Source organism: Saccopteryx leptura, chromosome 5, assembly GCF_036850995.1.
Source record: "Saccopteryx leptura isolate mSacLep1 chromosome 5, mSacLep1_pri_phased_curated, whole genome shotgun sequence".
Lineage (NCBI taxonomy): Eukaryota > Metazoa > Chordata > Mammalia > Chiroptera > Emballonuridae > Saccopteryx > Saccopteryx leptura.
The window spans coordinates 123,129,788-123,154,980 of NC_089507.1; the positions used below are offsets into that span (position 1 = coordinate 123,129,788).

Here is a 25,193-nt window from a genome sequence, read left to right on the forward strand (position 1 = left end):
CTCTGTCTCTGTCACACATACAAAAAAAAAAAAGAAAACAAGACCTATATATATGTTATCTATAACAGATCCACTTCAGGTCAAAAGATACACACAGACCTAAAGTAAAGGAATAAAAAAATATTTCATACAAATGGAAACAACTAAAAATAAAGCTGGGGTAGCAATATTTATATCAGACAAACTAGACTAAGACAAAGGCTATAATAAGAGACAAAAAGGACATTAAATAATGATAAAGAGATCAATCCAACAAGAGAATATAACTCTTGTAAACAACAATATGCCCAACATAGGAGCATCTAAATATATAAAGGAAATATTGATAGACATAAAGGAAGAGACTAATAGTAATACTGCCACAGTAGAGAACTTTAAGATCCCTGTTGATGTCACTGAATAGATCTTCCAGGCAGAAAATCAACAAGGGAACAGTGACCTCAAATGACACATTAGACCAGCTGGGTTAAATCGATATTTTTGAGCATTTTATCCCAAAGCAGTGGAATATACATTCTTTTCTAGTGTACATGGAACATTTTTAGGATAGATTGCATGTTAGGCCACAAATGAAGTCTCAATAAATCTGAGGAAACTGAAATTGTATCAGGCAGCTTGTCTAACCACAATGGTATGAAACTAGAAATCAATTCCAAGAAAAAAACTAAAAAAAACCACATGAACATATGGATGCTAAATAACATCTTACTAAATAATGAATGTGTTAACAATGAGATCAAGGGAAAAATCAGATGATACCTGAGACAAAAGGAAAATGAAAACACAACAACCCAAAATCTATGAGACACAACAAAAACAGTCTTAAGAGGGCAATTTATAGCAATACAGGCATACCTCACAAAACAAGAAAAATCTCAAATAAACAATCTAACCTTATACATAAAGGAGCTGGGGGGGGGGGGGAACGCAGCAAACAAAGCCCAAAGTGAGTAAAAGGAAGAAAATAATAAAGATCAAATCAGAAATAAATGAAATAGAGACTAAAAACAAATACAAAGATCAATAAAACCAAGAACTCATTCTTTGAAAAGATAAACAAGATTGATAAATCTTTGCCCAGACTCATCTAGAAAAAGAGAGAGGACTCAAATAAATAAAATCAGAAGTGAAAGAGAAATAATGACTGACACCACAGAAATACAAAGGATTATAAGAAAATACTACAAACAATTATATGCCACAAGATAAATTCCTAAACATATATTATACAATCTTCCAAGACTGAGTCCAGAAGAAACAGAGAATTTAAACAGACCAATTACAACCAACAAAATCAATTCAATGAACAAAAAATACCTAGCAAAAGTCCTGGAATGGGTGGCTTAACAGGTGAATTTTACCAAACATTCAAAGAAGAATTAGCTCCTATTCTCAAACTATTCCAAAAACTTCAAGAAGAAAGAAGTCTCCCAGATTCATTTATGAAGCCAATATTATAATGATTCCAAAACCTGGCAAAGACATTACAAAAAAGAAAATTATAGACCAATATTTTATCAATATAGATGCAAAAACCCTCAACAAAATATTAGCAAACCAAAAGCAGTCATACATTAAAAAATCATACACCATGGTCAAGTTAGATTTATTCTTGAGATGCAAGTTTGGTTCAATATCGAAAATAAATAAATGTGATACACCACATAAACAAAGGATAAAAATCATTTAATCATTTCAATAAAAACAAAAGGCATTTGACAAAATCAATCACCCATTTATTATAAAAACTCTCAGCAAAGTGGGAGTGGAGGGAACATATCTCAACACAATAAAGGCCATATATGACAAAACAACAGCTAACATCATACTCAACAGGGAGGAAAAGCTAAAAATGTTTTTCTTAAGATCAGGAAAAAGATTGAGGTGTCCACTTTCACCACTCATTTAAAATAACATTGAAAGTTCTAGCCACAGTAATCAGAAAAATCGAGAGCTCATATATACAGCCATGACTTTATGGTCAATTAATATATGACAAAGGAGGCAAGAATATATAACAGGGTAAAGAAAGTCTATTCAATAAGTGGTATTGGCAAAATTGGACAGATACATGCAAAAAAAAAGAAACTGGACCATCTTCTTACATCATATATAAGAATAAACTCAAAATAAATTAAAGACTAAAATAAAAGACTTGAAACCATAAAACTTCTAGAAGAAAACATAGGCAGTATACTCTGACATTTCTGCAATATTTTTTCATATATATATCTCCACAGGCAAGGGAAAGAAAATAAAAAATAAACAAATGGGACTAAATCAAACTAAATAGTTTTTGCACAACAAAGGTACCCATCAACAAAATGAAAAGACATTCTACTAAATAGAAAATATTGACCAATGATTCATCTGATGAGGGGTTCATATCCAAAATTTATAAAGAAGTCATTCAACTTAATATCCAAAAAACAAACAACCCAATTAAAACTGGGCAGAGGATGTGTGTACACACTACTCTATAGAAGACATACAGTTGTCCAGTAGATATATAAAAAGATGCTCAGTGTCATTAATAATCAGAGAGATGCAAATTAAAACTACAATGAGATATCACCTTACACCTGACAGAATGGCTATCATCAATAACCAACAAATAACACGTGTTAGTGAGGATGTGGAGAAAAGGGAACCCTCCTGCACTGTTGGTGGGAATGCAGACTGGTGCAGCCACTGTGGAAAACAGTATGAAGATTCCTCAGAAAATTAAAAATGGAACTGCCTTATGATCCAACAATTCCACTTTTGGGTATATATAAAACAAAAACCCAAATCACTAATTTGAAAGAATATACACATTCCCATGTTCATTGCAGCATTATTTGCAATAGCCAAGATATGGAAGCAACTCCAGTGCCCATCAATAGACAAGTGGATAAAAAAGTGGTGGTATATATACACAATAGAAAATTACTCAGCCATAAAAAATAATGAAATCTTATTATTTGTGACAGCATGGATAGACCTAGAAGGTATGCTAAGTGAAATAAGTCAGACAGAGAAAGACAAATCATATGATCTCACTTATGTGTGGAATCTAAAGAATAAAATAAGTGAACAAACAAAATAAAAGTTGAAGGGATTAAGAAGTACATATTATAGTTACAAAGTTGTCATGAGGATGTAAAGTTCAGCATGCAGAATATAGTCAGTAATATTGCCATAACTATGTAAGGTGCCAGGTGGGCACCTGAATTATCAGGGGGATCACTTTGAAAATTAATTTAAAAAAATAATGTTAACTGTGATTAAAAAATAAAATTTATAAAACAGAAAAAATATACCAGTATAAAGAACCACCCTACTCATAGTAGGAGGCCAATATCACTTTGCTTTAAAACTAGAGGACAATCTTACTTATGAATACAAGATGAAAAAAAATCCCAAATAAAATATCATCAAATCAAAACCAGTGACATTACAAACCAGTAGGGGAAGAAATAAACAATTCAATAAATGGTTTTTGGACAATTGACTATATATTAATACATACTTGGGAGATAGAAGTTCCAGATGAATTAAGAACAAATCTAATATTAAAAACATGTTATGAACTTGGACTAAGTAAGACCTGAAATAAGACTCGCTTGGCAACACAACTATGTTGTTACTCAGATCATATTATTTAGCTTTCTGAGATATTGTCTTTTGTTTTTAATCAATAGAATGGAGATGATAATAGAAGTATTGCAAAATATATTCTGATCTGGCAAAGTATAAATCTCATTTGTTACATTAAACTTTGTGGTTTAATAGTTGTATCTGATTCTGCATACTTCAGTCCTCTGGAGGTACTGAGATTTTATTTTTCCTGCTGCTATTAGGAACATATTTGAGTTGACTATGCAGAAATTCTCCTTCTATTAACTCATACATTAATTCCTATTGCTTAGTGCCTCTAGACATAACAAGAACATGTTCTCCTTTGACATTTTGGACAAGTTTCTTAGCCTACTGACATGATTGCTTGCAGAAACATGATTACGTATGCCAGCACAAAACAGTAAAAGATCTGGGAATTCTGGATAGTCTTTGATTTTCTCTTTCTGAGATCCATTCCCATAGGAAGGAAATTATTGGTTTTATTGACTTAGTAGGTCACTTTCAAGCACTCTCACCACTTCTCTGCAGTGAGGATTGAATGCTTTTACCAAGCAGAAGTAAACACATTTTAAGGTTATTTATTTTCCCTCTTGAGCAAAAAAGTAAAAAGACAAATGTGTTTCATTGGTAAAACTGTTATATTGGTGGTTCAGCTGTTTTTTCCTTCCCCTGATGACCATTTCTATGACTCAGTGACTATGTCTTGATCAAGACTCAGTTTTCAAGAGACAGAATCCAATTCAAAGCAACCCAAGATAATTCCTAAGGAAATAAATTGGCTTCCATAGGTGGAATGTCCCAGGCTGGGTATAGCTTCCTGCATAGCTAGTTGGTTTGCATGGTTAAGGCCTAGCCCCACCTGATGCATATGGAATAAACTCCTCTCAGAAAGAGGCGGGGCCTTATTGGTGGAAAGAAGGGGGACAGCACTGAACTGGCAAAAGCAGTAGCTGACCACAGCAGTATGGAAGATGTGTCTTGGTTCCACACATTGTATACCCGGTGCCTGCATCTCTCCCTTAGGATAGTTTGCATGGAGGGGTTGCATCATTACAGCAGTCTTTCTCGGGAGCTGATTGCCTCTAGGATATCTGCTTCAGGTTCGTGTATCGTCTCCATCCTGAGGCTAGAAAACAACTTGCCTGCACTGCTTCCCATTTTGCCCCCAAGTTATTTTGTTGTGATATTCACTAAGTAACAATTTCACACATTGTGTGAGGTTTAATTGGGACAGGATGATGTACCATCCATGACCATTGGGAAAGCAAATGCTCATAACCTCTTTCAGGATTTGTGTAAAAATGTCTTCTATGGAGGGTTATGGGTCTCATTTTCCTGGAACTGCAGCAAATTCCTGAGGCTTTGTCATCCTTGTCTGAAGGTCTGAGGGCAGTAGTTCTTGATCCGCAGCCTGTTAAAATTGTCCTTGACCTCAGCTGAGGGAAAGGACCTGCGACCTGCACCTCTAATTGCTTTGGGAACCGCAATCTAATTGTTCCCCACTGCAGAGCAATGACTGGAGCAGGACAGCACGGATGGCAAATACTGGGCAGACTACTGGGATTCCCGAAGCCTGCCGCACCCCAGGGAAGTCCAGGGGCATGACTGTCTTTCATTCCATGGGCCTCTCTGGGGAGAGGCTGAGGCACCTTCCAGTTTTTTGTTCCAAAATTAGGTTTGTTTGTCCTCTCTTCACTCTTTCCATCCTCTCTCTCCACAGACTCTTAGCCATTAGAGTGCTTTGTCTCAAGTACAGGAGCAGCCAGCGGCTATTGGTAACCATAGGCAACCATGAACCTGTACTAGCTATTTGTGCTATATTTGTAAGGCGCAACCTAGCCACTGGCTGAGTGGATGGGAAAATGTGCTCTATGGATGTCTTTGTACAGTAAAATATTGGCTTCTCTTTTTTTAGAACGACCAGTTCATGGGCGAGATGCAGATAATTGGAGGCTATGATCTTTCAACACTGGCTGGAAAGGTTTGTTAATGTAACGGCTCAGCCCGCACTGCTGTCTGATGTTGTGGGGAATTGGTGACCTTCATTTCAAGTCAGCACTTGCAATACATTTCACACACTCTCCAGGGTTTGCTAATTAATGCAAATGTCTGTGTGAATTCTTTTAATGATTTCTTCTTTATAAAACACTCCTTTTATAATGCTTCCAGGACATGAGGCAGACCAAATCTTTCATCTGCGAGCTTCCTTCAAATCTTGTTTCAGACATCCTTGTATTAGCAGACGCCTTGGCACTCCTTGTTTTTTCCTTTCCATTCACCCTTTCAGGTACATCCTGAAAGGGAAGCTTTCCCCTGTATTTCTCGGCTTTGTGTCTCTGGTCCCGACTCAGCACCCGGAGACTTCAGGAGGACAGCTAATCAACAGGTTTGTTGAAATGTACAAAATTGGGTGAGAGAAGAAAAAAGACTTTTGTGACAGCACAGTTTTCAGCCCTTTGTCCTTTCTCTGTTATTAAAAAGATTTAACTCATTAGATCATGGAGGAAACACCTTTAGTTTTAACATGGAATTCCAAAACTTGCCAATGCTTAGTAATCCAGTGGGGGGGAATGTTTGGCTTCTGGTAGGAATGCCTACATCAGAAGGAAGAGTGGCTTCGTAAAGCAGATGCTCTTTGCTACGATGTGACTGGAAATGAAAGTTTTGCTGTGAATAAAAGCAACACAATTTGTTTTTTGCTCTGCTCTACTGATGTGTCTTGTATTCATTATATCTAAACAACTTCGGCTTTCTAAGTAACATGGTTCGGTCTGTTACACAAGCTTAATCTCTCATATTGATGGTTGCTATTATGCAATGCCCACATGGTGAAAAGGAATGCCAGTCACATTTAATAAAAAGATAAATAATAACATAAGGGACACTCCAACGCACAAGGATTCTCACTACAAAGCTGCTTAACTTCCCTCTGCACTGGAGGCAACATAGCAGCATCCAAGTGTTAGTGCTAAATTACTATCTAGCAGTAAATTATGTTCATAGAAATTGGAACTAACTTGATGTTAATGTATCTATCACCAGGCCACCATTTAATGTTACTACTTCAGTGCATAAAACAACATCCTGGAAAGCTAAAATACTCAAAGCAATGTCCAGAAATTTATAATTTTTAACACCTCTGGAGTGGTCTATAAATGATGCCATTTTATATTCTTTTTTTATCTTTTAACTTTATTTTATCTTTATGACATGTAGCTTTTTATCAATATTTGGAAATTTGCACATTGTCAGTTCAGAATCTCTATATCATATGTATCAATGTATGTATGTGTACATCTATAGTAATATGTTTAACTTCTGTGTGTGATAGCAGATCACCTCACTTAAACATTACATTTTGGTCAAATGGGAAGTAAACATCAGAGGTAAAGCTAAGTTGCAGGCTATAATTTTGTGGAAATATATCATCATTATTCCTGAAGGTCAAAGCTGGAAAGTGGTATTGAAAACAGCTCAATATTGAACTACATCTTTTTTATAAAGTTTTTATATGCAAATGTTAGTTCAATTTGAAGAATTGCTTTCATGTAGGAAAAGATCAGCCAAACATAATTTAAGTCATTATACCAAGCTCATATTATTACTGTACTTTTTTCTTCTAAGATCTGAGATGAAAACTCAGCTTATAAGGTTTGTAAATAGCAACTGTATTCTAAGTAAATGCATGTTTTAAGAATTGAGATGCAACTGACATACAACATTGTATTAGTTAATCACTATACAGCATAATGATTAAATATTTGTATATATTATGAAATGATTACCACAATAAGTCTAGTTAATATCTAGTTAATGTAAGACATTTTAGGACTTTGCTGTATGACATTGCCTTAAAGGTTTATTACACAAAAGAAATATACTTTGTGCTTTTGCCATGAGGTCTGTCAAAGTAGCAACTCTAAGAATCCCAAATGAATCTCTTCATGAGAAATACTACACATAGAATTGTGGTCCTTCTGTCCTTCCTTCAAAAATCATCTTCTATTTTTTTTAGAGTGATTTACTTCTCTCTTAGGTAAGCCCTGGATAGTTCCTTCCTTTAAGAGAGAGAAAGGAAGTTGACTTTCTTACTGGAGGTTGAGTGAGCAGAAGGCGTGACATTGCTATTCCTCAGTATCCCCTCCTATAGTTGCTACAAAGACCCCTCCAATGAGAAAGTAGAGATCATGTAAGTGTTCCAGTAGGAGAGGTGGAAAATGAGCTAGCAGTAAGAATGACAAGAGTTGGCTTCAACCTTTGCCAACATGACAAATCATTCTTTCAAGTGACACAGTGCCGATTTATGGTATTTTTACACTCTCCGTGTGTACAGAGATGCATTTCTATATGTTTCAACATGTGCCAAGTAAAACCGCTTGGACTTAGAATAATACACTTGGTTACTATTTCTAAGATGAGTGAACATCAGTTAACCAGGTTCTCAACTGTCACAACAGCTTAAGGTTAAAGACCCTGCCGTTGATGTGCCCAGGCTCACATCAGAAGGGAATGCCAAACACGCCAGTGCAGACCTCGCTCGGTGCCTTCAAATGTACCTTGACTTTGCCCACGTCTCTCCATCTCCTTAGTAACCTCCCAAGTCTAGACCTGTGCTACTTAATGTGTGATCTAGGGCAGAGCTCAGCAAACTTCAGGTAAGGGCCTGAGAGTAAGTCTTTTAGGTTTTTGTAGGGCATACAGTCATAGCATGAAAGCAGCCATAGATAACATGAAAACAAGTGGCTATTTTCAATAAAGTTTTAAATAGTCAGCAGGCCAGATTTAGCTGGCGGGCCCTCGTTTGCCAACCTTTGGTCTAGGAACCAGCAAGGTCAGCCAGAGGGATCATCTTAAATCACAAATTGGATCAAAATACTTGCCTACCAAAAACCTTTCAGCAACTTCTCAGTTAGGGTTATCAGATTTAGCAAAAACAATGAAAAACAGGTTCAATTTGAATTTCAAATAAACAATGAACAGACTTTTTTAGTATAAGTATGGCCCATGTAATATTTAGAACACACTTAAACAAAAAAAGTTATCTGTTACTTATGCGAAGTTCAAATTTAAGTGGGAGTTCTGTATTGTACCTGGCAGGCCCACACCCAGTGCTCGAGATTCTACTCCAGACTCCTTAGTACAGTTGGTAAAACCTGTGTGATCTGGCCTTGTCTCCTTCCCAGCATCCTCACATCCCGTCCTACCCTCCTCACGGTGCTGCAACCACACTTGCTAAGCTCCTGCCAGGATCTTGGACAAGCTGCAGCCTCCACCTGGAATCCACTTTCAGCCTAAGTCTGTGTAAGGGAAGCCTTCCCTGACTAAGGGAGCACAAACTCTCTAACAAGACTTTTCTGGAGCTTAAAGAATTCCAAAGAAGGAATGATTCGTTGGGACTGAAATTGCCTTAGTGAAAAGCATATGAGCTTTTCTTTCTACCTTTTTCTTTTTATTTAAAGATTTTATTTTATTGATTTTTTTTTAAGAGAGAGGAGAGAGAAAGAGGAAGATGGGGGATAAGTGAGAAGCAGCAGCACATAGTAGTTGCCTCTCATATGCGCCTTGACCAGGCAAGCCCAGGGTTTCAAAGCAGTGACCTCAGCGTTCCAGGTCAATGCTTTATCCACTGCACCACCACAGGCCAGGCCAAATGAGCTATTCTTTGGGACCAGGATGTTGGGAATCACACAGACGAGGGAGGCAGAGCAGCCTGGAGCAAAGGGAGGGGATAGGAGAGCCAGAGGACAGCCATGGACCAGTGGAACGGAAGGAAATTAGTCAGAAACAGGGAAGTAATAATTTTAAAAAACCAAGCATGTACATCAGACTTGGTGTATAGTATACATTGAATTTCTCAACAAAGAGTTTGACTTGCTCAGAAAAAGCAAAGAGGGGCCCCAAATGTTGTTGAGCAGAAGTGACATCAGGAAGATGTGTTTGGGGAAAATGAACCTGGCAGGAGGGTGGCACTGACGGAATGAAGAGAGGGGCTACAGGCAGAGAGCCCACAGGAGGAGCGGTGTGGAGCCGCCTGCATGTGTAGTGGAGCTGCCTGCATGTGTAGTGGAGCTACACAGCAAAGGAGGAGTGGGAGAGGAGGAACAGTGCTCTCAGGAGCAGCGACAGCTAAGTGATTCAGTGAAGGACGGCTCTAGATCAGTGGTCCCCAACCCCCGGGCCATGGACCGGTACCGGTCTGTGGGCCATTTGGTACCAGTCCACAGAGCAAGAATATATAACTTACATTATTTCTGTTTTATTTATATTTAAGTCTGAATGATGTTTTATTTTTAAAAAATGACCAGATTCCCTCTGTTACATCCGTCTAAGACTCACTCTTGACGCTTGTCTCAGTCACGTGATACATTTATCCGTCCCACCCTAAAGGCCGGTCCGTGAAAATATTTTCTGAAATTAAACCGGTCCATGGCCCAAAAAAGATGGGGACCACTGCTCTAGACCAGCCTCCATGCACCTCCTCTTTCTTTCTTTTTTCCCTTCCTTCCTTCCTTCCTTCCTTCCTTCCTTCCTTCCTTCCTTCCTTCCTTCCTTCCTTCCTTCCTTCCTTCCTTCCTTCCTTCTTTATTTCTCTTTCTCTTTCTTTTTTCTCTCTTTCTCTTTTTCTTTTTTCCCCATTTCTTTCTCTTTTTTTGAAGCAGAGAGAGAGAAGCTCACAAGGAAGGCTGGCTGAGTCATGGTTCTAAATAGGTCATGGCTGTTGAATAAAAGGAACCCTCAATGATGAAGTTAAATGGCTTCTTTACTCACAACGTTAAAAGCATCTTACTCGGCAAGTTTAAGCTGTCTGTGCACCGTGCTTTGGCTGAATTTTTTTCAAAGTTGATTTAATCCTGGCACTTCATAAAATGTGTATAAAGCAAGAAGATTTTATTCCTGTTCAAGAGAAATGTCTGAAAGGGTGGAAGAAACCGAACGCATGGGAACAAGCTCAGCTCTGGCAGCTGGGAAACACAGATGTGCAGGTCAAGTCAAGATCCGAGCGCCCCACCCCCACCCCTCAGGAAGAGTCTGTGCCAGAATGAAACATCGGAACCTGCCAAGATTTCCTGCTTGGCTGCTTTAACTCTTGAAATTATTCCTTTTTATTGCCTCTGATGAGGCTAAGGACAATATTGGAAATGTCCACCAACTGATGATTCTGGCAGTTTTGTGAATTATCACACAAAATGAAATGGCTGAACTACATTCCCGTCGCCATGGAGTTTATATTCACACTTCTACTCCGGCTAGGCATCCACAGTCAGCTCACCACCCTACTGCCATCCCTTCCGTGGTGAGACCACAGCCGCAAAACTGTGCTGCTGAGGATTAGACTGTGATATGCTCATTTTGCATTTTAAAAGACTAGAAGTAGGAATAACCTATTTAAGAGAAACCACTTATACTCCTTGTATAATTCATTCCTTCTCCTTGTTTTTCTTTAGTATGCTCGATGTGATTAGCTTTGATTAAGATCGTGCACTAGCAGAGAGAGAACACACATCAGAGATTCCCCACAGAATTTTGCCCATGGCCCCCAAGCTGCAGGTTTTCCTGGCTTTCTGGGAGGAAATGAACTAGGTGTGATGAGATGACTAAGGCAGAAACTGGCGGACATCTCAGATTCAGTGATCAAAGTTATCAGACTGCAAGTGTTTAAGAGGCACAGTGTGTTCTGAAGAGGTTTCCAAGGATGCCCACTCAAAAATAAACTGGGGGGGGGGGGTAAATTTTAGAGGATTTCTTAGTGCTCGATTAAAAGCAGTAGACATTAAGTATAGCTCAATTAAAGAGGAGTTGTACATCGTTAAGGAAAAAAATGAAAGGATGTATCAAAAAGATAATGAACTAGAGAAAGTGAAAGAAATGAGGTCAGAATTGTCATGTTCCACAGGCATTTCTTGAGCAACTACTGTATATCTGTCTCCACGTTATATATTAATAGTATAAAAATGAGCTAGCCTTTGTCCCTTATCTCATGGAGTTAATCTTGATACATGAAAATGTAAAGAGATTAGTTCTTATAGACGTTCATAAAATGCCTCAAAGTTGGGGTAGTTGCTTTCTCTCTTCTCTTGGGCTACTACTTCTTGTTTCACATGGCAGAATCAACCTTCCAAAGGGCAAAGGGCATTGCTTTGGTTAGAGGTAAGCTGTTCACATAACATGAGTGCCACTGAAAAAATCCAGACAGAGGCATAGATTGCTAATGAAAGAATTTGAAAACATAGTGTGATGTTCTGTAAAAGAGAATAAATACATATATGTAATGACTGCTCTATATAACTCACTAAATAGCTCTGGATATCTGCTTCGTTCCCTCTTACTAGCAGCTGGTTTGTCCATAGCAGCATTCCCTGCTCATCATTCATGAACCCACTAAATAACAGAGAGGACTTTGTATTGTTACAGATATTATCAATCCATTCCTTAATCCTCCAGAATCCTCTCAGAAATATATATATAGTTAGACCATAGCTATCCAATGTTTTCCTCATAATAATCCTTCTAAGAAAGAAGAGCTTGTTTGCCCTGGCCAAATAGCAGCATCGATCTGACATGCCAAAGTTGCAGGTTCAGTCTCCGGTCAGGGCACAGCCAAGAATCAACCAATGAATGCATAAAATAAGTGGAACAACAAATCAATGTTTCTCTCTCTCTCTCTCTCTCTCCTCCTTCTCCTCCTCCTCCTCCCTCCCTTTTCTCTCTAAAACCAATTTTAAAAATTTAAAAGAAAAGCTTGCTTAAAAAATATGGAAGATTGTTTCAGTATAAGTCACAAGAAGATGATAGAAAAACCAATTAAGAATTCTAAGAAAAGAATAAGCAAACCCTAAAAGGAACTATAATTATAGTACAGCACTTCAGTCCTGATTCGGAAAAATGTAACACCAAAAGATAGAAAGTCACAACAAAGTAACTGCATTGGGAATAGGGAAAGGAAGTGAGTAAGTCTGCAAGAACTAAATTCTCATCTATTATATAATATAGTAAATACATGATGTCTAAAATTATTAAATTGAGAAAAGAAGTAGGGAAAAAGAGACTATTCTAAATTAAATGAGAATTAAAAATCCAATGCATAGTCTTAGATTGACAAACCAGCTACAAAGGCTATTTTAAGGACAACTGGGGAAATTTAAATATGTACTAAGTTTTATATGATATTAAGAAATTATTTTGTTTAATGTAATATTTAGCCATGCATAATAAAGAATATCATGATAACTTTAATCTATTTTAAAGTACATAGCATTTTAAAATACTTTAAACAGGCACACATCAATACTTAGAAAACAGACATTTTTATTTGATTTTGAACATGTGTGTATGCATGACCTTGACTTTAACACATTTTAAAACGTGTTTAAGTAATTTTGACAATATATCTCTAGATTAGTACACATCTAAGTTCCTTCTAGGAACCACTATGTCTTACAGTTGAAGCTGATCTCTTCAAAGATGACTCTTGCTTTGCAAGTCTCTAAACTTTCAAAACACAGATTTAACTATTTCAGTACACTTTACTTAATTAAGCAAGATTGCAGACTGAGTGTAGGAAGGTTTTTCATTATCAGATTAAGACAAAAAGTGACTGTGAACTAGGAACCAAGTATTTATTCTTCAAGTATTCTGTTTGGTTAATAGGCATAGTAGGTAAGTCTCAATCAAACAAAAAATGCACATCCTAACTAACTGTTATGGGTTGATGGTTAAGATCAGAGCAAATGTGTTTAAAATACCCAGGGGACTCCTGTGTGGTTCTCAGGGTAGAGAGAATACTGGGAACGTGACATCCTTTAAAAATTGACAAAATAATCTTACATTTTAATGATAAAATTTTTTAATGGATTTGATGAATAAAATACCATACTTGAGAGAAAAAACACTTCTAGAGAGAATTTCACTTCTAAATGTATTTGACACATAAAGTAGTGTGCAAATTCAACCAGGTTTTTAGTTGCTTGGTTAACATTTTCCTCACTTAAGTCTCCTCTGTATTCACCATAAGTAAGATACCTAAGGTGTAAGGCTTGATCCAATTTTTAAACTATTATATGAATCATTGGGATAAATGAAAGTTCATCAAAAGAAAGAAAACATTACATTGAGGGAATATCCACACCATTTAGTTAATTGGAATGGCATATTAGCACAGTCATTTTAATTTGGTGGGACAGTATTGACATGTAACTACTAATCCATTTAATTGGTTGATTTAAACTCACAAATAAGAGTAATTAGTTATTATCCCTTCATTCAACAAATAATAACTTAGCATCTGTATACAGATATTTCTGCTGGGGACTGAGAATACAGTAATAAGCAAAATAAATATGATTTACATCCTCATAGACTTATACTCTAGCGGGGAAAACAGGTATCAAACATGAAATTTAAATGAAATGTAACCAGTGTTCTTAGGGGAGAAGTCGATGAATGTCTTAGGAGCACCTGGCAAGGAACCTAACCATGTCATTGAAAATATAAACCAGGCACCTGCTAGTCCTCTATCTCACTCACCTCCTTCCTCGTTGTCCCAGTAGAGCCCAAGCTCTACATTGACCAGGCGTTTCTGATTCAACTTCCCTGTGCAGTGGGACACTCCTGCTTATCAGCAGGGCTGGCAGCCTCTTGGAGACTACTCTTGAGGCGGCTATGAGGATGCTACTGATAAGTACCGACACTAACAGCCACTGGAGGAAAAACACGACCAACACAAGTTAGTTGCAAGAATCACACAGGCAGTTTATTACTCACAAATCCTTTTGGCGTGCCTGGGTACAGCTTAAGGGGACCCTGTTGGCGTGCTCCTCTTGGCTGTCTTTGGTCAGAGCTCAGAGTGGTGTGGAGACAGTCCATGTTCATGCTGGAGTCTGGGTGACTACCTGAGCAGGGGGCCCCTCAGCTTTAGTACCTTTTCTGCCCAACGCCTTCTAACAGGTGTCAATCTACAGGATTATCACCTCAAACCACCTTCTTGGGAGTTCCTTGCAGGGAGCCCCTTTTATGTTAATCTACTGAAATGTTACATCAAACCACTTTTTAAGATGTTCCTAAAGAAGCTTCTTGTTTATGTTAACTTACAAAGTTATGAGATCAGGCCCTGGCCAGTTTGCTCAGTGGTAGAGCGTCGACCTGGCGTGCAGGAGTCCCGGGTTCGATTCCCAGCCATGGCACACAGGAGAAGCGCCCATCTGCTTCTCCACCCCTCCCCTCTCTTTCCTCTCTGTCTCTCTCTTCCCCTCCTGCAGCCGAGGCTCCATTGGAGCAAAGATGGCCCGGGCGCTGACGATAGTTCTGTGACCTCTGCCTCAGGCACTAGAATGGCTCTGGTTGCAACAGAGCAACGCCCCAGATGGGCAGAGCATCGCCCCCTGCTGGGCATGCCAGGTGGATCCCGGTCGGGCGCATGCGGGAGTCTGTCTGACTGCCTCCCTGTTTCCAACTTCAGAAAAATATTTAAAAAAACACACACACAAAAAAACAAAGTTATGAGATCAGGCCACTTCTTATCTATGTATAACTTCACACACACACTAACTGGGCCTTGTTCAAAAGTTAGAGTCTGTTTATCACATTACAGAGTTATGACATCAAGCCACTTCTTATCTATGTATAACTTCATACACACACACTAACCGGGCCTTGCTGGAAAGTCAGAGTCTATCACATCTGCACACACTATCTTAATTCTTATCCAGATAACATAACTTTATTTAATTTTCTTAATTAATTTTAATATTATATCTTAATTACTTTTATATATCTTCCATATTTTTTTATATTTCTATATATTTAATTACTTTAACATTATATTACTACAACTCTCAAGGATGAAAATTTGAGAGTAAATACAGAATCCCCAGTGATGTTGGAGGCAGTGTGGGAATAGGGCTGTCCCAGTTGAATATGTGACCCCTCTGCAGAGCGTTGTCTCTATTAGCAATGCAGTTTGTGTTGGCTTTGTTTTCCTGGAAAATGCTTAGTAAGCTTTGTGTCCCAAAGAATGCTGGACGGGGCACTTGCCAGAATTATGAAAGTGGGTTGACTATGGATAGCTCTTCAGACAGGTAACAGGATTTAAGATAAGTCTGCTCCTTACCTGAATACAGATAATTAATAAATAATGCAGAACCAACCAATTCTTGAGAGACTGTTAAAATGAGTCTGGGACACCTGGGTTATCTCCAAGGATTTGGGTAAGATGAATGGGGGAGGACCAAATAAGCCAATTGTAAAGTTCCAACTGTAAGCAAAATGTGTGTTTATTTTGTGAGCCTGATTTGTATTAGAATCTAACTAAAGGGTGGTGTTTGTTTTCTTTCTTCTTCAGAATGTCCTCATAGTTGAGGTAAGCTGATATTTTTATCCTTATTTGGAAATTGAAATGGTGAACAGTGAGTTTTAAAACACAGTGGTCCCTCATCTATCCTGGGGGTTAAATTCCAGAACCCCCACAACAGGCGAAAATCCACAAAATAGCAATTTATTTATTTTATTATTTATATATATTTTTAAGGCTTTTAAAACCCTCTCCACACTCTTATAAACACTTAATTATGCTTTTAAACACTTTCTATACTCTTAAACCTATGTAAAATTCCATGATGTAGTGAAAAATTTGCAATACAAAATTAGATATATACAATTTTAAAATCCGTGATATAGTGAGATCGCGAAAAGTGAACAGCGATATGGCGAGGGATGACTGTATAGAACTTGTTATTAAATTGGCCAAGGATGTAGTGAATTCTCTTTGTGGGCATGGCTCTCTAAATTTACTGACTAGGAGCCAATCAGAATCAACTTGAAATCACAAAAAAAGTATTTTTTTAATTTAATTTCATACATGTTTAAATTGGTTATTTTACCTATTTGTGAATCAGACATTTTTACAGAAGAGAAAACTGACCTACAAAATAAATTTATTTAATAATTAAGTGAAGGTTAGCACTCTCTTCACCCTTAACTCAGTGTTCTTGCTAACGACCTCTCCTGACTTTGAGCAATTTTACCTTCAGCATCCAAATCATAAATATAATCAATTTTAAAATGGAAGTCTAAAGGGAAGCTATGAATTAATTTAATTGGTTCTGTTTAAAAAGGAAGGAAGAGAAGAAGGGAGGGAGGGAGGGAGGGAGGGAGAAACCAAGCCCTGTGGCAGCCGTGCACTAATAAAGCAAATGTCTGTGTTTCCTTGAAGAGCACACCTGTCTCATCAGCTGGCAGAAAATTCAGGGGGGCTTATTTCAAGGTTTTGTTGCACAATTGCCTGTGTGCCATATGTATATGCAGTTCTGGCTCCAACATAACCCGTGAAGTCGACCCTCTAGTCAAAAGAATTGCCCAACTCAGGCTAAATTCAGACCTCTTGTTTTGACAAGCAGTGCCTGACAGCTGATTTCTGTCCCGAGGACAATAAATTTCTGCTGCCCATTCTACTCTATAATTGCACAGCAGCAGCTCATCAGCGGAGATGAGCCTCAGCACACTGTGGCCTCGCACCCCTCAGAATTCAAGGACTGTCACCAGCTGCTGTCCAGACACATCTCACTACCCAGTCCTAGAGTCCCTTATTGAGTGGGGAGAGCAAGGAGGAGGTTATTATCTATTCAGTGTATTCAGATGTACATCCCATATCCATGAAAATTCATGCGTCCTTTATTGTGTTACATAACCTCGGGGCCAAGTGCAACCCTTGAATGTGCATGAGCGAGTCCAAATACACTCAGTGAGGGTTCCACATCCTCTCCAAAGGCTGAATTTAGCCTTTCAAGCCAGCTCAAGGATTCAAGGTAATACTCACCAATGTATTTCCCCAAACCCAGCTTTCAGAAAGAAGCACCTGTCTAAAAAAAGAGAACCAATTCTGCCTCCTACTTCGATTCCAATTTGATCGCCGTTCTAATGATGCATTATTAATAAGGGATATAATTATCTGTCTGAATAAAAAAATCTATTACAGTGCCTAAATGTATTTGGTTGAATTTGACTGTTCTCTTTGCAAAGGATGTTGTTGGAACAGGAAGGACCATGAAATCCCTGCTCAGCAGTATAGAAAAATACAAGCCCAACATGGTTAAGGTGGCCAGGTGAGTAGAGCACACATCACTGTTGTTTCTGTCTTTCCAAGCCAGCCCAAGTGGGATTCTAACACAGGATGTTGTTTTCAGAGAGCGCAGTCTGTTCCAAGCATGTGACCTTTTGCTCTGGGGTGTTATGGTTTGACCACACTATACACGCATCCCAGTTAACTGCTGGCATGAGAGAAAGGAAAGGGAAGAGGACGCCCTTTGTTGTGGCTGAGCCCTTCTTTACTGTGCCTCTAGCTGTTTGCAGGGGCAGCTGGCTGAACTGGGGGAGCCAGTGCCCCCTTCTTTCCCTTTATCCTGAATCACTGAGGTGGTGCCTCCGGAGCAGGAGCAGGAGTTAGAGGGTTGTGATGATGCCCCATATGCTCATGGGAAAAAACACATATTTTAATGATGTTTAATTCTATTTTCAATTCACAGAGATTTTATTTGAATCACTACAGCCTTTTTTTTTTTTAATGATAGTTTGTTGGTGAAGAGAACATCTAGAAGAGATGGCTTTAGACCTGACTGTAAGTTTGTTTTTGGGTTTTGTTTGTTATTGGGTTGATTGGGAGTGGTGGTGTGTGTTTAAGAAACTCCAATTTGATGGCATTCTGTGTGAACTGGAAGCCATATAGGTTTGATAGACCCACTGATTCCCCCGGTCTCACAAGCCTTGCAGGCAAGTCTAGAGCTCTTTACAACAAGCAGCTTAAATTTTCTAATTTGCATCTGTCACAGGAGCTAAGTTGTGTGCATGACTACTTTGATTTTAGGTTTTCCATAGTACTTTATCTCCAAAGAACTCAGATAATAGGGTTTAGGTGGTGGAGGGAGACTTGATCCCTCTCGACTGACTCAGATACAGAGGATTCCTTGCCTCGTCCACTGTCCCCACCAGTCAGACATGGAGAGGCACTTGTCACAGTTTAGAGGCATTTTCATACCATCTCCAATACAATGCTGACCTTCAGCAAGCCTGAATTTTAACTCACGGAAAGAAATCCAAGACATTGCCCCACCACCTCCAAACAAAAGTTCAACAACACAAAGAATGAAATGTACAATGTAGGGAATACAGTCAATAATAGTGTAATAACTTTGAATGATAACAGATAGTAACTACACCTATTGTGATGATCATTTTATAATGTATAAAGACATCAAATCATTATGTTGTACACCTGAAATTAGTATAATATTGTATGTCAACTATAATCAATTGAAAAATTAAGAAATAAATATAGTTTCAAAGAAATGAAACAATAACAGAGCATTAGCAGAACAAATATCTATAGATGCTATCTTCACACTTGCCTTCAGACATGTGTTCTAGAAGACCCTTCTCATCCAAGGCAGAAGGGTAAACAAGCAGCTTGATTATTTATTATTCTAACACTGAATGATTTTTTTTTCACTTGCATAGACAGACTTCAGCTTGATTTTTATTAACTTACATTTGCTCTCAAGCCTCTGGGGTAATTTGGCTGCCGTTCTCATCAGCAAGCTGAACAAACAGTACATCAAGAGAAGCATGCTATGGATAGGTAATGTGCCAGTGGTACTTAGCCAGTGACGCATCATTCTGAAAAACAAGTTGCATTCCTATGTGAGATGTATTAAATCCAGGCAATGTCAGTTCTGGGCAGATAGACCCAACAGTGTTCCTGGCCAGTTATTGGCTTGGGGACTGTAATCTGGCTATAGTAAAAGTTGGACAAGTTTAGTAAACAGAAATGCTCTAAGGAAATAATAATGTAAGACATTGAACATAAAAGGTTTTAAATGAAATTGAAAGCCATTCACTACAGGCATCCAGTTATTTACAAATTTCTTGTGTCACTTATAGCAACAACATTAATAAAATAATAACAGCCAACACCAGTAAGAAGTTATGATGTGCCCAACACTGTTCTAAGAGCTACACAGAGATGAACACATTTAATCTTCAAGGAAGGTGCTATTGTTATGCCCACTTTACAGATGAGGAAATTGAACATAGCAAGGTTAAATAGCTTGCCAACATCACATAGCTGTAAGTATAGAGTCAGTATTGAACCCAGGCAGTCTACTGCTCTTATGCTTGCAATATACCTAAAAGTAACATCTGCAATTGCAAACATAGAGGAGGAATTGAACCCATTTACCAGCTAGAGACAGGTCAGTCTGGTTCCTGACCTACTCATCCAAGTCTTTCTTTTATTCCATGACATCTCTGAAGGTCTGGCTTTTCCAACTAGCTTTTCCCAGTCTGAGGTGCCCCATCGATTCTAGGGTTTGTATTGCTTGCTGTGAAGTCATTATTATTGTTACAACCAGGGTTTCCTGGGCTTTACTAATATTCTTTTAACTAGCTCCGAATCTGTTTCTTTTTTCTTCCTAGATTTCTGAGGCTTTGTACTTTTTGTTTCTTTCTCCTAATTGACTCTTTTCCTCTGTGATCAATGAGATCTTTTCTTCTGCTCTGATAACTTTTCTCAAGAACCTACAGTTTGAAAGGTCAAATGGGCTTCCTAACAGCAATGAATAATGCAGTCTCCCAGAAAATACGTTCCTCGCCTCTAGCACGTTCTGCGAACAGGAACCGATTAGGTTCTTCTCCACATGAAAGCATCTTTGGTCATACAGGTCAAAGTGATAGTGGCAGTACCATGGAGGCGACTTCCTCTGTGCTATACATTCATTGGCTGCACCAAAGTGTAGTTTCATAACAGTAAGCAAATACATATATCATCTGCAATACTGTATTAAACAAACATGATTCCAAAAACTGGAAGGAGTTCGAAAAATCATTGGACCATAAGCACATTTGTTTTAAGCCCTCTGATAAAAGGAGAGTTATGCTGTTCCTTAAGATCCTTTTCAAGAAAAGTCATCTTTCTTTCTATAAATTCTTTTCCTTAACTTATCTCCTACTGCATTTAAATTCATTTACTCTCCCTCTGTCCTTAATAGAGATAAAGAGCTAATTATCGTCACCTGCACTGTGGATTCCATACATTTGCTTTGTCAAGCTGAACAATCCCATTTCCTCTCAGATTGTCTCCCAGATTTGCCTCCCAACCCTTGAGTCTGCCAAGGACACTGAGTGTAGTGGGAGGATCGCCTCTTAGTTGCAACAGCCTGCACACCTAGTCACAGTGTTGCAGTATCTTAATACCTTCTGTGTGGCCTGCCCTTTGTGCTCGTCAGAGTGTTTCCTTTGGCATCATACCTTGGCTAACTCTTTGGAACAACCAGGATACATGACTAACACATGCATATATACATCTTATCCACTGGGCTGCCTGAGCCCTTTCTCAGCTCTGGATACAAGCAAGCGGTACAGTCATTGTTTATTGTTTGTTGGTTTATTTGACTTGCCCCCCTTAGTCCCAGGTCCCTGTTGGACATATCCTATACATTGCTTATCACTTTTCCTACTTGCTACTGCCTAAATGAAAATCCTCACTGTTGAAGTGTCACTAATAGCATATGGTGGCTTTATACTTATGTTATCTAAATTTTGTTTCCTTTTTCCTTCTCTTTCTGCTCAGATGCTGGATTTGAGATTCCAAACTTATTTGTGGTGGGTTATGCCTTAGATTACAATGAATACTTCAGAGATCTGAATGTAAGTCTTGCATGAAAATACCTACCCCCACTTTCACAGGAACTTAACAGTTCCATCAATTTAACAAATTATTGAAATAGTAGTCATGATGACTGCCATTTATTGAGTAACTTCTGCGGCAGGAATATGCTGAGCACTTTGCATGCATAATCTCAATTCATTCTCCCTACTACCTTGCAAGGTAGAAATTAGGGTGATAGAAGCAATTTTGATTATTTTACTTCTTTTTTAAAATTATTTTATTTTTTCTTTTTGATTGTCTCTGTTTTATACTAAAAAAAATAGGAAGCTAAAAGCAGAACTTTGGCTTGATATTGCTCTTTCTCCAAGTCATTGACTATGCCCATCCACCCATAGAAATAGTCAATATTCTACAAACTGTTTTGTATCATTTGAAATCTAACAGGTGCCAAGTGAAGTGACATGCAGCTAGCTCAGAACTATTCCCAATTTGGGAGAAGTGGTTTTAACATATAGACATGGACCCCCAGCTGTGTGACCTTGACCATTACTGAGTGATCTAGAAGTAGACATTTTACCCAAAGTGGACCAACCAGTCTCTCTCCCCTAAGAATTAGAAACTTAAACCAAAATCACAGAGACCAAGGGGTATGGAGCTTAAGCAATGGGCTGAGGTATGGAACTACCCCTGTTCCTGCCTTCCGTTCTCCGTTGCTCAGCCCTTTCTTTGCTTCTGTGAGCTAGCCTGGTATCTTACCAATAAATCTTCCTCTTTTGCCTATGTTAGCCTGACTCCATTTCTGTTGCTTGCAATCAAAATATTTCTGACACATTTCTTGCTACCCAAAAGTGTCAAATAGGAGTCAATATTATATTTTTATGGCTATTTCTCCACTCACCCTAGAGGTTGTACTTTTACCAGTAGGAAACTGCTCTCTCCACTGCCGCTAATGGTGCTGCTCCCTCAGCGTTTCTGGTAGTTGTAGTCCTAAGGAGCCAAACTCAGAAAAAGGCTCAAAACTGAAACAATGAAGAAATTTTTGTCAAGCATTTGAATGGGTCACTTTACATTTTACATATGCACATACAGAGACATAAATACACTTCTGTTTAAATAAACAGTAACTGGTGCAGTGGGATAAAGTGTCAACCGGGAACGCTGAGGTCGCCGGTTCAAAACCTTGGGCTTGCCAGTCAAGGCACATATGGGAGTTGATGCTTCCTGCTCCTCCTCCTTCTCTCTCTCTCTCCCTCTCTCCCTCTCTGTTCTCTCTAAAATGAATTTTAAAAATCTTAAATAAACAGTAACCACTTACAAGATAATAGTCTGTAATTATTGCATAACATTTTATGCACCTCATATTTTCTTAAGAAACTAATACATTATTAAATTTTTTGTTTCAGCACATATGTGTGATCAATGAACACGGCAAAGAAAAGTATCGAGTTTAAAGAAGTAAATTCTCACCATCAAATGCCCAGACAGCATCATACTTACAACTACATTCAGGAAGCCATCGTGTGGAGCTTGTCTCCCTAGGCGTCTTCACTCAGCAGGGTAGAAAAGAAAAAAATGTTTTATTGAGAGAGCTTTCTTTTCTGATATTATAACATAAAGAGTATCAGAAGTTCTTAAGGAAAAGAAAGCAATGTTTTTATTTGATTTGTTCCAAATTAAACACTCTGCTGTGTGACCCCTGAGCTGTCTCCACCTTCACACTCCTGAGCCACACCTCCTTTTGTTCTGACACAGTCCTTGTGCTCAAATACTCCCTCCCCCCCCCCCCAGTTACTCAAATACTTCTCACTCAGCTTTTAAAAAAATTTTAAAATATACTCTACTGTAGTAATATTTTGCAGTCTTAAGAAACTGGAAGCCCCTTTGAGTTAAGGTCTAAGCCCATATACTGGAAATGTGAGTAGATTCCAATACTAAAAAAGGAGGAACAGGACTATTTAATATAAATTTCTGTTTGCGCTTTTCTGACAGGCTGTCATTACTACTTTGACAAAGCCTCTCTGAACTACAGCGTACAATGAATGTTAATGATGTTATGAAATGGGCCTTGCTCAGTGCTCTTGATTGAAGCTTCCAGTATGTGATAACGGTATGTCATGGATGCATGGATGAACTCAACTGTGCTTAATACTCTGAATTCTAATTAGGAGAAGTACAATGGCTGCAAGGCCCCTGTTTCTGAGTGGCATCCTTTTATTCACATGGACATGAGCAAATGGCAGGCTTTGGGAGAGGGGCAAGTGTTTTCAGTGCTCAAAACTAAGCAAAAATAAAAGTTTCCTCTTATATGCACTGGAAGAAAAACATTATTATGTATTTTCCTAAACAGAAACACCGAGTTTGAATTATTTTTTTAAGTGGCCTCATAGGACTGATCACACAATCCAAGACACTATTGGGAAAAAGCATACTTAAAAAAGGTCTCTCTGAATAATATCTTTCCCATTTTTTCTGCTTTATGAAATGCTTTGTAATTTATGTGGATTTTAATTGAAAATAAACCTGAGTGCCTATAAAACTGTTTCTTCCTCACTTCCTAAAAGGAGCAAATGCAAAATAAATAAGCAGCCTTTGCTTGGTTCTGAACTGTATGCAGCATATTGTTACCAGGTTCTAGCTTCCCTTAAACTAATAAAGAATAAGAAACCATGTTATGTTTCATAACTGCTTACTGTTTTTCTTCTGCCTTCATATTTTTATATACTTTCAGACATCAAAATGTGTGTGAGCTGGTAGCTTAAACACACTATTGCGTGTATCTTCCTGTGGCTTTATTTTTGTTAACCTGGAAAAAAATCCAATATATGCACCAGTATAAGCAAACGATTAAGCCACACTTGACGTGCTGGGGTTTTTTTCTTCTTACGTTTGTTGGTAAGAACAAGAATTTTAGTTGTAGATTTTCCTACATATTTTTGTTCCAGCCAGAGAGAAAATAAACCACACCCAGATATCCCAAGGGGGAAAGAGCAGAGGGAATTCCTTCTAGCTTTATTCCATAGGAGAACCAGGATCCAAATTAGAGAGTGATAATTCTGTCTAATGGGCCTACTTCTTGATCTATCAAAATTAATTTTCTAAACACAATTTTTTATTATGCCACATTTATATCAGAAGACCTAAAATAATCCAGATACATTTGATTTTAACTATAAAATTATCCATAAAGTATGATTTATGAAAATATTTTCTTTAAAATTTTGAATTTCAATATCAGTATCACTTTTGAGTGCTTTATGTTTATTCAAATTAAGAACGAAAATACACTTCACGAAACTGAGGACTTGTGCTTACTTGAAGTTAATGCTGAAAAAAGAAAAATTTACTCACTACACAAGAAGTTTAATCATTCTTGTGATATTTTTCTATCAGATAATATTTTGACAGTGATATCCAAGAATGTCATCTTGGGAAAAATGGTATTTCCTTTTCTCTTGCAAAACTCTAGTCTATTTAATACCACTGAGTTTATTCAACCTAGACAAAAAAAAAAAAAGTAAAAGCTTATTACCTAAGTAATAATCAGTGAATTTAGTAAGTTAGTGTTCCAAAACATGAGTCAGGTGAAAAGGTGTATGGTATGTTTTATTGGAAAAATTTGGATTTAGTTACAATAACTCAATACTTTTACTGTAGTCATACAATAGCATAATTAGTAATATTTAGGAATCTCCCGAACAAATTAGGACCCATCATTACATATTTTAACATTTTTTAATTTATTAATTTTAGAAAGAAAGGAAGGGAAAGGGAAAGACAGAGAGACAGAAAGGAACGTTAATATCTTCCAGTATGTGCCCTGACCAGGGATTGAACTGGCAACCTTTGTGCTCGGGCTGGCACTCTATCAGCTGAGCTATCTGGCCAGGGTGGAGAAACCCATCATTACAGACTGGACCTT

General features: G+C 38.0%; 1 protein-coding gene across 1 annotated transcript in view; it reads left to right on the plus strand.

The window, feature by feature from the left end:
• Nucleotides 1–23,941, plus strand: part of PRTFDC1 (phosphoribosyl transferase domain containing 1) — a 121,106-nt gene extending 97,165 nt beyond the window's left edge. Inside the window, exons 4-9 of the mRNA XM_066385930.1 lie at nucleotides 5,537–5,602; nucleotides 15,959–15,976; nucleotides 17,635–17,717; nucleotides 18,183–18,229; nucleotides 21,236–21,312; nucleotides 22,678–23,941. Of these exons, the coding sequence (XP_066242027.1) occupies nucleotides 5,537–5,602; nucleotides 15,959–15,976; nucleotides 17,635–17,717; nucleotides 18,183–18,229; nucleotides 21,236–21,312; nucleotides 22,678–22,725 (339 nt within the window). The 3' untranslated portion in view covers nucleotides 22,726–23,941. The remainder of the gene's footprint in view (nucleotides 1–5,536; nucleotides 5,603–15,958; nucleotides 15,977–17,634; nucleotides 17,718–18,182; nucleotides 18,230–21,235; nucleotides 21,313–22,677) is intronic.
• The last annotated feature ends 1,252 nt before the right edge of the window (nucleotides 23,942–25,193 follow it).